Raw genomic sequence first — 12828 nt, 5'->3', positions numbered from 1 at the left:
AAGAGCTATGCTCCTCAAAATAATATGTTTTAATACAGTTGTGAATCAGATCAAGTGGAAAAATATAAGCTAGATATTGCTCATTTAGAAGAAAATTTGAAAGAGAAGAATCAAGAAATTTTAAGCCTTAAACAAACTTTTGAGGAAAACGTTGTTATGTTGTCTAAACAAGTAGAAGACCTGAATGCTAAATGTCAACTGCTTGGAACAGAAAAAGGTATTGAGATGTTTGTAATTACTTTCTTTAGATAAGTGCAGCATATCGTATTTAAAAGTCCTGCCATGTTGAAACAACTTTTTCATAATTATGTAAATAACAAGAAACTTTATTCCATATTTGAGAATTTTTTAATTTTTACGAAGTATTGCTGTGTGTGTGTGTGTGTGTGTGTGTGTTTGTGTGTGTGTGGTGCTGGAAATCAAACCCAGGGCCTCATGCATGCTAGGCAAGTGTTCTACCACCATGCTATTTCCCAACCAAATACATTGCTTTTCTTGATTGAAAGTAAACAGTTGTTTGTGACTTCCCCACTGGGTTTTTTTGTTTTGTTTTGTTTTTTGGTACCGGGGATCAAACTCAGGACCTTGCGCTTGCAGGGCAGCTGGCGGAACCAGAGCTAAATCCCCGGCCCCTCACTGGGTAGTCATTTAAAACTATTAAGATACATCCAATTAAGTTTGAGGGGGGTTTTTGGTTTTGGCTTTTTTTTTTCTTTTCTTTTTTCTTCTGGTACTGGGAATCAAACTCAGGACCTTGCACTTGCCAGGCAGGCGTGGCGCCACTGAGCTACATCCCCAGCCCAAGGGTTTTATTATAAGCATGTAATATATGTTATATTTGGTAATGATACAAGCTTCCATTTTTTTTCCCCTCCAGAAACAATCTATGTAACATGCTAGAAGCAGTACTAATGAAATATTGTGGGAATCTGGGTTTTTAAAGTTACTGTTAGTGTCTAGTTACAGTATTTTTAACACTTTCCTTTTATAGAAGACCTTGTCAACAGGAATAGAGAAAGGGATGAAAATATAAATGCCGAGATGCAAAACTTAAAAGAGAACCTTATTCTTGAAAAACAAGAACATGAAAGACTACAACAAAAAGAATTGCAAATTGAGTCACTTCTCCATCAAGAGAAGGTAGTTATCTACAATGTAAAAGGAAAACCTTAGGCTGGGGATTTAGCTCAGTGGTTTCGCTGCCTGCTTCGCAAGCGCAAGGACCCGAGTTCAATCCCTGGTACCAAAAAAAAAGAAAAACCTGTTGTATGTCATACATTTTTTCAGTGTATCAGAAAACCTTTGTGGCACCTCTGACCAAACAATTCTAATTCTAGAATCATACTGAGTAAATAATAGGCATCAATATGCTGAAGATTTAACCACAAATATTTACAGTATGTTTACCACAGGGTTATTAATAATATGGAAAAATTATGCCAGGTATGATGGTATACATCTGTGAGGTTGAACACTCCTGGTGGCTGAGGTAGGGAGAATTGAAAATTCAAGCCCAACCTAAGTAGCCTAGCTAGAATCTGTCTCTAAAGGGGTTGGAGATACAGGTCAGTCCAAAGGCCCTGAGTTCAGTCCTCAATAGCATACAAAAAAAAGAAGAAATTAAAACAGCAGATGCAACAAATTTCCTATCACAGTTTCATGTTATATAGGCAAAGTAGACATTTACAATTGTCCTACAAAAGAATGTCTAAGTAGAAGAAAAACATGACAATTTTAAAATGCAGACTACTAAAGAACATTTTATACATCAATGAGAAAAAAAAGGCCCACAAAAAACCATGGCCATAGGATGGAGGTAGGTAATTAGTAGAAGAAAGTCAGATAGCTTGCAAGCATGATAAAATGTTCCATTCAGTAGGAGTCAAGGAAATGGAAATAATTTTATTTACAAAATTGGCAAAAGTTAAAATATTTGGTAATATGAAACACTGATAAGGGTTGACCCCCCTAGGTATTTACATGCCCTGATGTGAAATACCACAGTGTCGGGCAACCTGCAACTAAAGGAATTGAGTAGATGAATATACACTGACCTAGAAAGATCTCCACTATTTTTATGATTTATTAAATGACCATTACATAAATAGTATATTATATATCTCAAAAATGTATGTATGTATGTTTATAAGTGAATATATATGGAAAAAGACCAGAAGGCATACATATTCCAAACTAGTAGTTATCTGGAAAGGAAAAACTGAGATGAAGGTGAGCAGTAAAGAAAGTATTCACTTCATTTGAGTGTTAGAAATGTTTCAGAATGATGATGTGTTTATATAACTTAAAATATTATGTAGTAGATACCTTTAAAATATTTTATTATAATATTGAAGTTTTAATACACTTTTTTATGTCATGAGAAGAGTATATTAAACTGTACATACAAGCCAATTGTAAAACAGATTAATAAAATTTTAAGTGTTTTTCTTCCTGGTTCTGGGGATTAAACTAAGGGTCTTCGGATGGAGCTATATCCCCAGCCCTCTTGATTTATTTTATTTTGAAGCAGGATCTCTCCAAATTGCCCAAATTAGTGTCAAACTGGCAATCCTTCTTCCTTAGCCTTCCAAATTTTTGATTTATAAGAAGTTTGAAGGTGGGTGTTGCTTAGAAAAAAGCCTAAAATGACATTTGCCACATGTTAAGATGTAAACCATAATGAAAAAATGAATATATATCTATATTTTGTAATGTTTCTTTGAAACATGAATTTAGTTTTTCCTACTTCATTGTCTGTACTTCTGTTTTTTAATCTCTTAGTAAGACCTCATAATGCCATTTCAAATTATTTTTATGGTTATCTCTTTGGATGTAGGAATTATGTTCTACTCTTCAGCAGAAGCTATGTTCTTTTCAAGAGGAAGTGATTAAAGAGAGGAATCTCTGTGCAGAAGAATTGAAGCTAGCACTGGAAGAACTAGATATAGCACAGCAGAAGGAGAAGCAGTCTGAAAAGCTTGTCACGCAGCTGGAAGAGGAAACAAAAGCTACAGCTGATACACTAAGCCTCCTAGAACAACAGCTGAAAGAGTTCGTATTAATAGGATGCAATATTTATATATGACTTCAGATGTTAAAAAGTATTTTCTAGTGCATTTTCTTAGGTTTTCCACAGCAGTCATGTGAGTTTGCAAGGCTGGTATTATTTTACAAGTAAAGAATAGCTAGAGATGAAATACATGCAAAGAGTTTAGACAGCCAATTTGAAAAGTGTTCCTTCTTTTATAAGGCCAGAGGTTTATTTAAAGGAATTTTTTTTTTGGTACCGGAGATCGAACCTCAGGTCTTTGTGCTTGAGCAGCAGGCAGCGAAACCACTGAGCTAAATCCCAGGCCTATTTAAAGGAATTTTAATAAACAAATGGCCAAAGTTTTATACTCCTTTACTACTGTTCTATTTTCTAAAAATTGGACATCAGCAGTACAATAATGAATTTCAGAAAAAAACTGAGAACTTCACCCTTTAATAATTAAAAGTGTATAGTCTAAGTTGTTCCCATAATACTTTTTTGAGGGAGAAAAAAACACTTCAGAAACAGCAGTCAAGCTGGACATGGTAGCACACACCTGTAATCCCAGCACTTGGGAGGCTGAAGCAGGAGGATTGCTGTGAATTCAAGGTCAACCTGGGCTGCATAGTGAGTTCAAAGCCAGCCTGAACTACACAGCAAGACCCTATCTCATAAAACAACCAAATAAAAAGGGGGGAAAAAAAAGAAATACCAATCAAAAAGCAAGATGGAAAAAAAAAGAACTGGCAAACATTCAAAAATAAGAAATTTATCATTCAAAATTAAAAGCTGAGATCTCATCTTGTTTTTTTTACTCCATTTCCATATTCCTTCACATTATACTTCCTTCTCTACTACACATATTTGAGTTATAATGTCTACTTTGATTCTTCAGTTTAAATTTCAAATAAAAAATTATGTTATTTTAATTTTGGGATGTCATCACTACAGCATGTTTTAACAAGGAACCATGTATTATATACGAACCCATACAATTGGAATATATCTCACATTTACCTTTTGTTGGGTACTTTTGCTATTAGTCTCCTGTTTTCTTGTGATTAGTAGTGGAAATAAACACTAAGGTTTTCTATATTCCTACTTTCTTGGAAGCAGTACAAAAGTGAACCTAGAGAAATTGTTCTATACTACATCTAGTCTTTGAGAACAGGATCCTAAAGAAGCTGAGTAGATATTAATTTCTTAGAGTAAAGTTGAGACTATTATTTATTCTAAGTCAGAAAACTCTGGTCCAGCCAATCAAGACATAAGGATTTTATTACTTAGATCTGTTAACTAGCTGTGTGATTCTGATAAAAACAGTCTTCAATTCTGTCATTTGCTACACTGTTAGAAATAAAGTAGGTTTTATGAGATGATCTCTAATGTCCCATAAGCCTAAAAATTTCAGGCTTAAGAAAAAATAACTAAGATTTGGAAGTAATTTCTCTTAGGGACAAGAAAGAAATTTTTTACTTTATTTTTTGGTGGTACTGGGGATGAAAACTAGTGCTTTCACATTGGGCTAGGATTATAGATAAAAAATATTTTTATTACAAACCCTTTAGTAATATTTGCTTTCTTCATCTAAGAATTTTGTCACCTTTTGATAGTATGTAAATTATATATAATTTTATAATGTAAAATTCTGTCATGATTTTGAATATTTCAAATATTTATAAATGTGACAAAACCTATTTTGTCAAAAAAATAATACATTAAAGAAGTTGTAACAAAAACAGTAAAACAAGAAATTATTGTATCTTTAAATAACAATGTATTATGTAGGTTAGGATAATCAGAATAAATCCATATATATAGTCCAGCAACCTTTTCCAAAAGAACTTTTAAACTGAAATGTCTTTAACTGTGCTTCATGTTTATTGCCTAAAAACAGAGAATTAAACTTTTATTAAATCCAGGTACTTTTGGACTACATTCTTTTTCTTTTTTTTTTTTTTTTGGTTCCAGGAATGGAACTCGGGACCTCGCACTTTCAAGGCAGGCAGTGGAACCACTGAGCTAAATCCCAGGCCCTGAACTACATTCTTGAGTCTTGGCTGATGCTATACAATTTTGTTTGATTGCAGTCCTGGAGATTTAATCCAGGAACTTGTCACTGACCTATAACCCCAGGATACCCCCCCACTTTGCTTGGGGTTTTTTTAATTTTTAAATTTGAGACATAAGGTTGGTAAATTGCCTGGGTGTGGCCAGAATTTGGGATTGTCCTGCCTTAGCTTCCCAGGGTTATAGGATTAAAAATGTGTACTGCCATACCCAGTTTCCCCCCACATTTTTAAGCTACTTTTTTTTTTTTTTAGTACTGGGGATTGAACTCGGGAGATTTCCATTTCGAGGCAGGAGCAGTGCCACTGAGCTAAATCCCCAGCTCACCCCGCACATTTTTAAACAACCTACATAAATGCATACAATATAAAGAGATAGGGCCGGGGATTTAGCTCAGTGGTTCTGGCGCCTGCCTCGCAAGTGCAAGGTCCCGAGTTCGATCCCCCGTACCGGAAAAAAAAAGAGAGATAAATTTAGTGATAAGTAAACTTGGATGAAAACAAAAGGACAATAACAGCAGTAATAATAAAGCTAATAGATAAATTACTACCTTGAAAAGTAAACATGCTGTGAGAGTTAGGTTATGAACTTGGTTCAAAACGATGCAGCAGTTAATGCAGAGATGCGTATCTCTATGTATTGGCTTTCTTAGAGTAATTATAGTTATGTATCTTGTAATTTGGGTTTTGTTTTTTTTAAGGAAAGAAGCTGAACTGGAGAACAGCCATACTGCTCACATTCAGGCTATCCTGATTTTGCAGGAAAAGTATAATAATACAGTGCAAAACCTTGGAGATGTTACTGCTAAATTTGAAAGGTATTTTTCTTGAGAGCATCCACCATCAAATCTAATGTTAAGCTGGGAAAAATACTTTCCTATAGAAACATGTGACCAGAGCAGTTACCCAGAGGATGACTGGTGTTACTTTAAATTCCATAACGAACAGCAATGAAAGGGATTTAGTGTAACCTTGGAATCTTACCATACTTATATAGCCATTTCCATTTCCTGCTTCCAAGTCAAATTTTATGTGTTCACAGACTTTTGACAATTCTTTTCTTGATGTCATCATTTTGCTTAAAGAATTGAAAAGCTTTTATCTCATCTCCAAACTTAAAAAGCCCATGTTTGTATTCTCTACCAAGTAGACAATTTCTTTGTCTTTTAACTTTCAGTGAACTTTCTGTTGTTTGTTCCTTGTCGCTTATGATTTTCAAACTTTCTACTGGAGTTTTTCCAATAGTGTGAATGCATGTTACTGTCCAGTCATCTTTAAAATGCATAAATTTAAAAAAAAGTCTTTTCTTACACCTTCTTCTGAAGCTGTCTAGCATTACTCACTCATTCCCAAAACCATTCGTAATGGAAAATTCAATTCTTTTTTTTTTTTCAAAATTCAATTCTGTATGTACTTATTCAGTCCTATCCCATCTATTTGTTATTTTCTCTTTTTTTTTTTTCAAAATTCAATTCTGTATGTACTTACTCAGTCCTATCCCATCTATTTGTTATTTTCTCTCTCTTTTTTTTTTTTTTTGATTCTGGGGATCAAACTCAGGACCTTGTGCTTGCAAGGCAAGTGGCGGAACCACTGAGCTAAATCCCCAGCCCTGTTATTTTCTCTTTTTTAAAAACAAAGTTTAATTGCAAAAGATAACATACTTCTACATCTCACACTGAATTTATTAATGTCAGTATTTTTATTTGCTTTAGATGATTTGGGGAAGTTCTATCTCAGTACTGTCCTTGAACAGATAGCACTATTTTGAAGCCTCCATTTATTGTTTTGTCAAATTTTTTCTTATGAATTATAGCATCCATGTAAATATTACAATATCTAATTTTGCTTCCTTCTGAGCATCACCAGAAAATGTCCTTCCCTTTTCACTCTGTATGTTGTATTTTCGTAAGATCGAATTACATTTTTGGCCAAGGCTATTGTTTGCTCATGGTTGCTACTGTGAATATTTTATTGTATAAATATACCACAGTTGATGTGTCAGTTCTTACTTTGGATTTTTAGATTCTTTCTCTCACTAGTTCACTCCCTCACCAAAGCATAAATCTTTTTAATTTCAACAGTGTACTAAAATGATTTTATGTTATGGTTAATTGACAGTATTATGGATTGTGACTATCTTCTCTCATGGTGTGGCTTGCCTTTTTATTTTCTTTTATGGTTTCTTCTCGTGGGTGGAAATTATTTATTTTAATGTGATTAAATATATACAGTATATCTTTACCTCCTACAAGAATTAATTTCTATCCTAAGAACATATTCACCTCTTTTTCTTGTGAGAGTTTCACTTTTCATTTTTTCCATCTAAAACTAATTTATATATAAATAGAGATTAAATCTGTTTCTGCTTTTCCCAGTTCCTACCACCTGTTCATTAATAGTGCCTTCTTTCCCTATTGCTCTGTTCCTATATATGATATATTATGGCAGAAAGATAATTCATATTTGCTTATATTTCACTTAAAATTATTGTCTCAACATATATGTAAATTATATAGTGAGAGATATATACTTAGTGCTTATCTCAATCCTCTAAAGGAATTTCCATTTTCACTGGTTTGAAAAATAGTGCTTCCAGATACTTTTTTCTATTGTGTAATTTCACTCACTGTGTGCTAACAGCATTAAAATGTATTTCTCTAAAGCAGCCCTTTTTAGCTGAATTCTAGTATAACCCGCTACTTTCTCAATATCTTCAAGTAGATACCTCATTATAACCTAACATTAACCTGTCCAAAATAACTCATTTTTTTAATTGTTTTTTATTGTCATTTTCTATCAAAGTCAGTGACATCTTTGTGTTCCCAGCTTGTCATTCCATAAATTTAGACGCACCTGTACCAATAAACTTTTTTTTTGTACCTGGGATCAAACTTGGGACCTTGCACTTTCAAGGCAGGCGGTGGAATCACTGAGCTAAATCCTCGGCTGTACCAATAAACTTACTGAAAAAAAAAAACAGGAAGTGAAAAATCAAATTTCATAGAAAAAAAAAATTTAGACTCCCCTTTGATCGTTTTCTCTCTCCTACCTGCAACATTTTTCTGTTCTGCCTGCAAAAAAGATCTCACATCTTGCTTTCTGTTGCCAACTCTTCAGTTGAAGCCTTTTTTATTGCCTACTAGGCTGATGATTATCTTCCTATTGATCTTCTAATTTTCTATTCCAGCCACTTCCACAATCTAAACTCCTATCTCTGGAGTGATCCACATACTTACTTAAGAGACTTTTAATGGCTCTCCTTTACTCGGTGCCCATTGTACCCTGCTGTGATGATCTGCCCTGTGCCTTGAGCTTCTCCTGCCTGTCTTACTCATTAGGCTCTAGTCTCACCTCTTAGAGGACTTTGTTTTGACTGACTCTAAGCTCCTGTCATCTTTATCCTCTGAACTACTTTCTGCTAACTGCCTAGCTCTTTACCCATCACCACTCAGGTTGATGATCATTTTCTCAAAAGGGCCTTTTGTACATCACTAATCAAAATGTAGATTCTTCTATTCCAGTGATGGCAAACCGTCTTAGAGGTGAGTGCCCACTTATTTATCACAGAGTGCCAACATTGCAACCTGAATACTGAGGTTTTAAAAACGTTTAGAAAACCAACTTATACATTAACATCTTTTGTCTTAAAAGAAAAACAACACAGGAGCCATGATAGTTTCTCCACCACTGCTATTCTATCAGCTTAAAGTTCTTTGTACTTTCCTTTCGTAACATTTATTACAAATTTAATTTTATGTTTATCCGATTTTTATGAAGAGTAACAGGCATTTCCCATCTTCCCTTTAGGATCATAAACTGTGACAGTAGATTCAGAGATTGCAGGTTGTGTATTTGTTTTGTTGTGCAGTAGTACTCATGTTTGGTGATTGACTTTTCTTCATCTCTTATGCATACTTTCACCTAATATTACTTGATTTTTTTTCTTTAAATGTACAAAAATGCCATGTAAATTCATTAGTTCTTACTTTAAAACACCAAATTCTTACCTGTGTGTGCATGAATATGTTTGTTTTACCAAAAAGTGTATAAAATGTAAAGTGATCAGCTATGTATTTGTTATTTATATAGTAGTTAGAAAAATACCCTTTTTTTCTTTTTAATAAGCTATAAAGCATTAATAACTAGTGAAATAGATGATCTTAAGCTGGAGAATGCATCACTACAGGAAAAAGTGGCCAAAGCTGAAAAAAACACAGAGGATGTTCAACATCAAATATCAAAAACTGAGAGCACAAATCAAGAATATGAGAGGTATGTGGAACTAAGAAAGCCCCCCCCACATCTGCAGCCTTCACAACATTAAGACAGTGGAGTGCTGGGCCTGGGATTTAGCTCGGTGGTTCTGCCACCTGCCTCTCAAGCGCAAGGTTCCGAGTTCAATCCCTGGTACCAAAAAAAAAAAAAAAAGACAGTGGAATGTTGAAAGCAAGCTAGTGAGTGATGAAGGAATCATCCTGTGGCTTGCTCTTGTTTTTGGCCATCTTAAATTGCAAATTTGTGAATTTACTCATTTAAAAAATTATAGTTCTTAAATAAGTCCTTGGGGTGATTTGTTTTATTTTTAAATAGAAAAGGAAACAAATAATTAAAATAGCTATAAAATATTTAGTTGCTTCTTCTATCTCAAACCTAAGGATGCTTCAAGATCTGCAGAACAAGTCAGTATTGAAAGAAGCAGAAATTAAAGAAATCACAGTTTCTTCTCTTAAAAAAATAACTGATTTGCAGAACCAACTCAAACAACAAGATGAAGACTTTAGGATACAAGAAGAAGAAGAAGAAGCAAGGTAATATAGATTTGGAACCTTTGTTTTCTAATAAACTAAGAAAAAATAATTTTCTAATTGTTCTTCGATTTAATTTTCCCATACAGAAAAGCTGAGAAAGAAAATATAGTGGCAGAATTAACTGAAGAAGTTAATAAATGGCGTCTCCTTTATGAAGAACTATATAATAAAACAAAACCTTTTCAGGTTTGTCACTTAAAATTAAATTTAACTTGTGTTTATTTTAGGAATTCATTTTGTTCCCTGTTACAATCAGGGATTTTTTTTTTTCAGGATTACTTTGTTTTGTATTTACAATTCCAATTTAACTTCCTATGAAAGTCTTATAAATTTTATTATACATAAATTTTTCTGGCTATATTGAGATATGCTTTACAAATAAATTTTTTTTTTTTTTTTAGTACCAGGGATCGAACTTGGGTCCTTGTGCTTGCACAGCAAGCAGCAAAACCACTGAGCTAAATCCCTGGCCCCCATAAATTTTTAATATAGCTTTTGTAGATTAAAAAAGCTTTCTAATAAAAAACTTAAAGTTGACATTTCAGAAGGCTCTCCTAACAGGAATTTCTGATAATTGATTTCTTACAAGATGATATGCATCTTGTTATGATCTGTTTTAGTATTTCTCAAAGTAATACAGTGATCTTTTTAGAAGGAAAAGGATAAATGCTAATTTGGGCACTTAAATTGAGTAGATGGACATATTCAAAATGTGATTGATGTAGGGGAAATAGATGTAACTCCCAAACCTACTGGATGTTCCATACACCGAGTTTGTGTTCCCCAAAATGGAAGAATGAATTCTGAGGAACGTCAGAGGTCAAGAATAGGAAATTTTATTGAGAGAGAAACAGCTCCTGAGAGAGACAGGAGAGGTTCCGGAAGGTGGGTTGCCATAGACTCCGCTTCTAGGGGAGATTTTATAGAGCAAAATCAAGGGGTAGGTTCAAAATGGGACAAAACTATGATCAACCAGTAACATTACAAGGATAGTCACTTAGGTAATATTGATCCAATGAGGAAGCAAGTCATGTAGCAAGCATACATGGATGACATCATTAACCTTGATTGATAATCCATACTTTTAGTCTTTGCCTTAGTAGTCTTAGTCTTAGTGGGTGGGAAAAGATGGCCCACTTAATGAAATTATGTTTGGTTTATAGATCTCAAAAGGGTAGTACTCCAGCTTCTGTTTATCCTTCAAAGTTATATAGGCATTTCATCTTTATCTTGAGGCTTAGCATTCAGTGGATGCATGCCTCCAGCCAGTTTTGTTGTGACTCTCAAGGGCCTAGCCCTGTATGACTACCTACAATATTTCTACCTAATTTATCTGTCTGTATCATGATGATCCGGCTGATCCAGATAAAGCTGCCTCACTGGCTTTCTTTCCTTATTTCTTTTTCTGTTTTAATGATCTTTCAAGTGAAAAATGCAAAGTTTGAAAGATTTACTTAGAGAGTCTGTGGAGAGCCTTGAAAATAAGTAAGCATATTCTGTTTTTGTTTGGTTTCAAATTTTTCTTTAGTTATTTTTTAATGCTGCATAAAAAATTAGTAAGATTTAACAGTTTTGAAAGTCTCAGCCTCATAAAAACAAACATCTTTTCCAGCAACAACTAGATGCCTTTGAAGCAGAGAAACTGGCCTTGTTGAATGAACATGGTGCAACTCAGGAACAACTAAATAAAATAAGAGATTCATATGCTGAATTATTGGGTCATCAAAATCTCAAGCAAAAAATCAAGCATGTTGTGAAATTGAAAGATGAAAATAGCCAACTCAAATCGGTTTGTAAAATAATATTTGGGTTTTTTAGGTACTGGGGTGATGGCCTTATTATTCTATGTATTTATATTTAAATGTAGTAAGTCTTCAGTATCAAAATAGTTTATAAAGGAAAATTCATCTGAGATTAAAGGATTTGTTTTAGTGCTGACTAGATGGGTATTCAGTGTTCTCAGGTTTTCCAACTACAGTGTGTAGAAAATTACTGTGACAGGCAGGCATGGTTGTGCATACCTATAATTCCAGCACTCAGGAAGCTGAGGTGAGTTTAAGACCAGCCTGGACTACATAGTGAGACCCTGTTTCAAAAAATCAAAAAAATTTTACAGTAAGTAAATGTTATAATTGGAAGAATTTATAACACTTTACACATCAATTTTTCTTTGCTAAATAGCAAATTCCTTGATAACATGAAGACAAGAAGTGTTCAAAATAGTGTTTAAATTTTTAACAAGTTTATTGAGATGTTATTTACATCCCATACAATCACCTATTTAAAGTGTACAGTTCGGTGACTTTTTTAGTATATTCACAGATGTGTGTAACTGTCACCACAGTGGACTCTATTTTGTTTTGTTTTGTTTTGTTTTTGAGGCAGGTCTCACTATGTAGTTCAGGCTGGCTTTAACTTGCTTAGATCCTTCTGCCTCAGCCTCCTCAATGCAGGGATTATAAATGTGCACCACCATGCCCAGATACCATGGTGAACTTGAGAATATTTTCATCACCTTGGAATTAAATCCTGTGTTATCATCCTCCTATCACTTCATTCTACCCCACTCTTCTAAGCAACCACAAATCTACTTTCTATCTTTATAGATGTCCCTATTTTAAATATTTTATGTTTGTGGAATCAAATAATATGTAATATCTTGACTCTTTAAATTAGAATAATATCTTCAGAGTTCATCCAAGTTGTAACATGTATGAGTACATCATTCCTTTTTTATGGTCTAATGATAAGTCATTGTGTAAATTAACATTTTATTCATCTACTCAACAGTTAATAGATATTTGCATTGTTTCTACCTTATGTCTGTTACAAAGAATGTTACTAGAAACATTTATGTACACGTCTCACATAGACACATTTTTTTGCGGTGGGGGGGATACATAGAAGTGAAATTGCT

At 33.8% G+C, this 12828-nt stretch overlaps 1 protein-coding gene across 3 annotated transcripts in view; it reads left to right on the top strand.

Moving 5' to 3' along the window:
* Positions 1–12828, top strand: part of Hmmr (hyaluronan mediated motility receptor) — a 31797-nt gene that overhangs the window by 14479 nt on the left and 4490 nt on the right. For all 3 annotated transcript variants that reach the window (XM_004836425.4, XM_021240054.2, XM_021240039.2), the window contains 8 exons: positions 39–217; positions 992–1140; positions 2837–3051; positions 5802–5918; positions 9229–9375; positions 9759–9911; positions 9998–10097; positions 11524–11700. In XM_004836425.4, the coding sequence (XP_004836482.1) occupies positions 39–217; positions 992–1140; positions 2837–3051; positions 5802–5918; positions 9229–9375; positions 9759–9911; positions 9998–10097; positions 11524–11700 (1237 nt within the window). The remainder of the gene's footprint in view (positions 1–38; positions 218–991; positions 1141–2836; positions 3052–5801; positions 5919–9228; positions 9376–9758; positions 9912–9997; positions 10098–11523; positions 11701–12828) is intronic.

The sequence above is a fragment of the Heterocephalus glaber genome, unplaced genomic scaffold (assembly GCF_053883595.1).
Source record: "Heterocephalus glaber isolate CG9 unplaced genomic scaffold, H.glaber_assembly_v1.0 deba00001606, whole genome shotgun sequence".
Lineage (NCBI taxonomy): Eukaryota > Metazoa > Chordata > Mammalia > Rodentia > Bathyergidae > Heterocephalus > Heterocephalus glaber.
The sequence above is the reverse complement of the archived record's forward strand: the minus strand, read 5'-3'. Positions and strand labels throughout refer to the sequence as shown.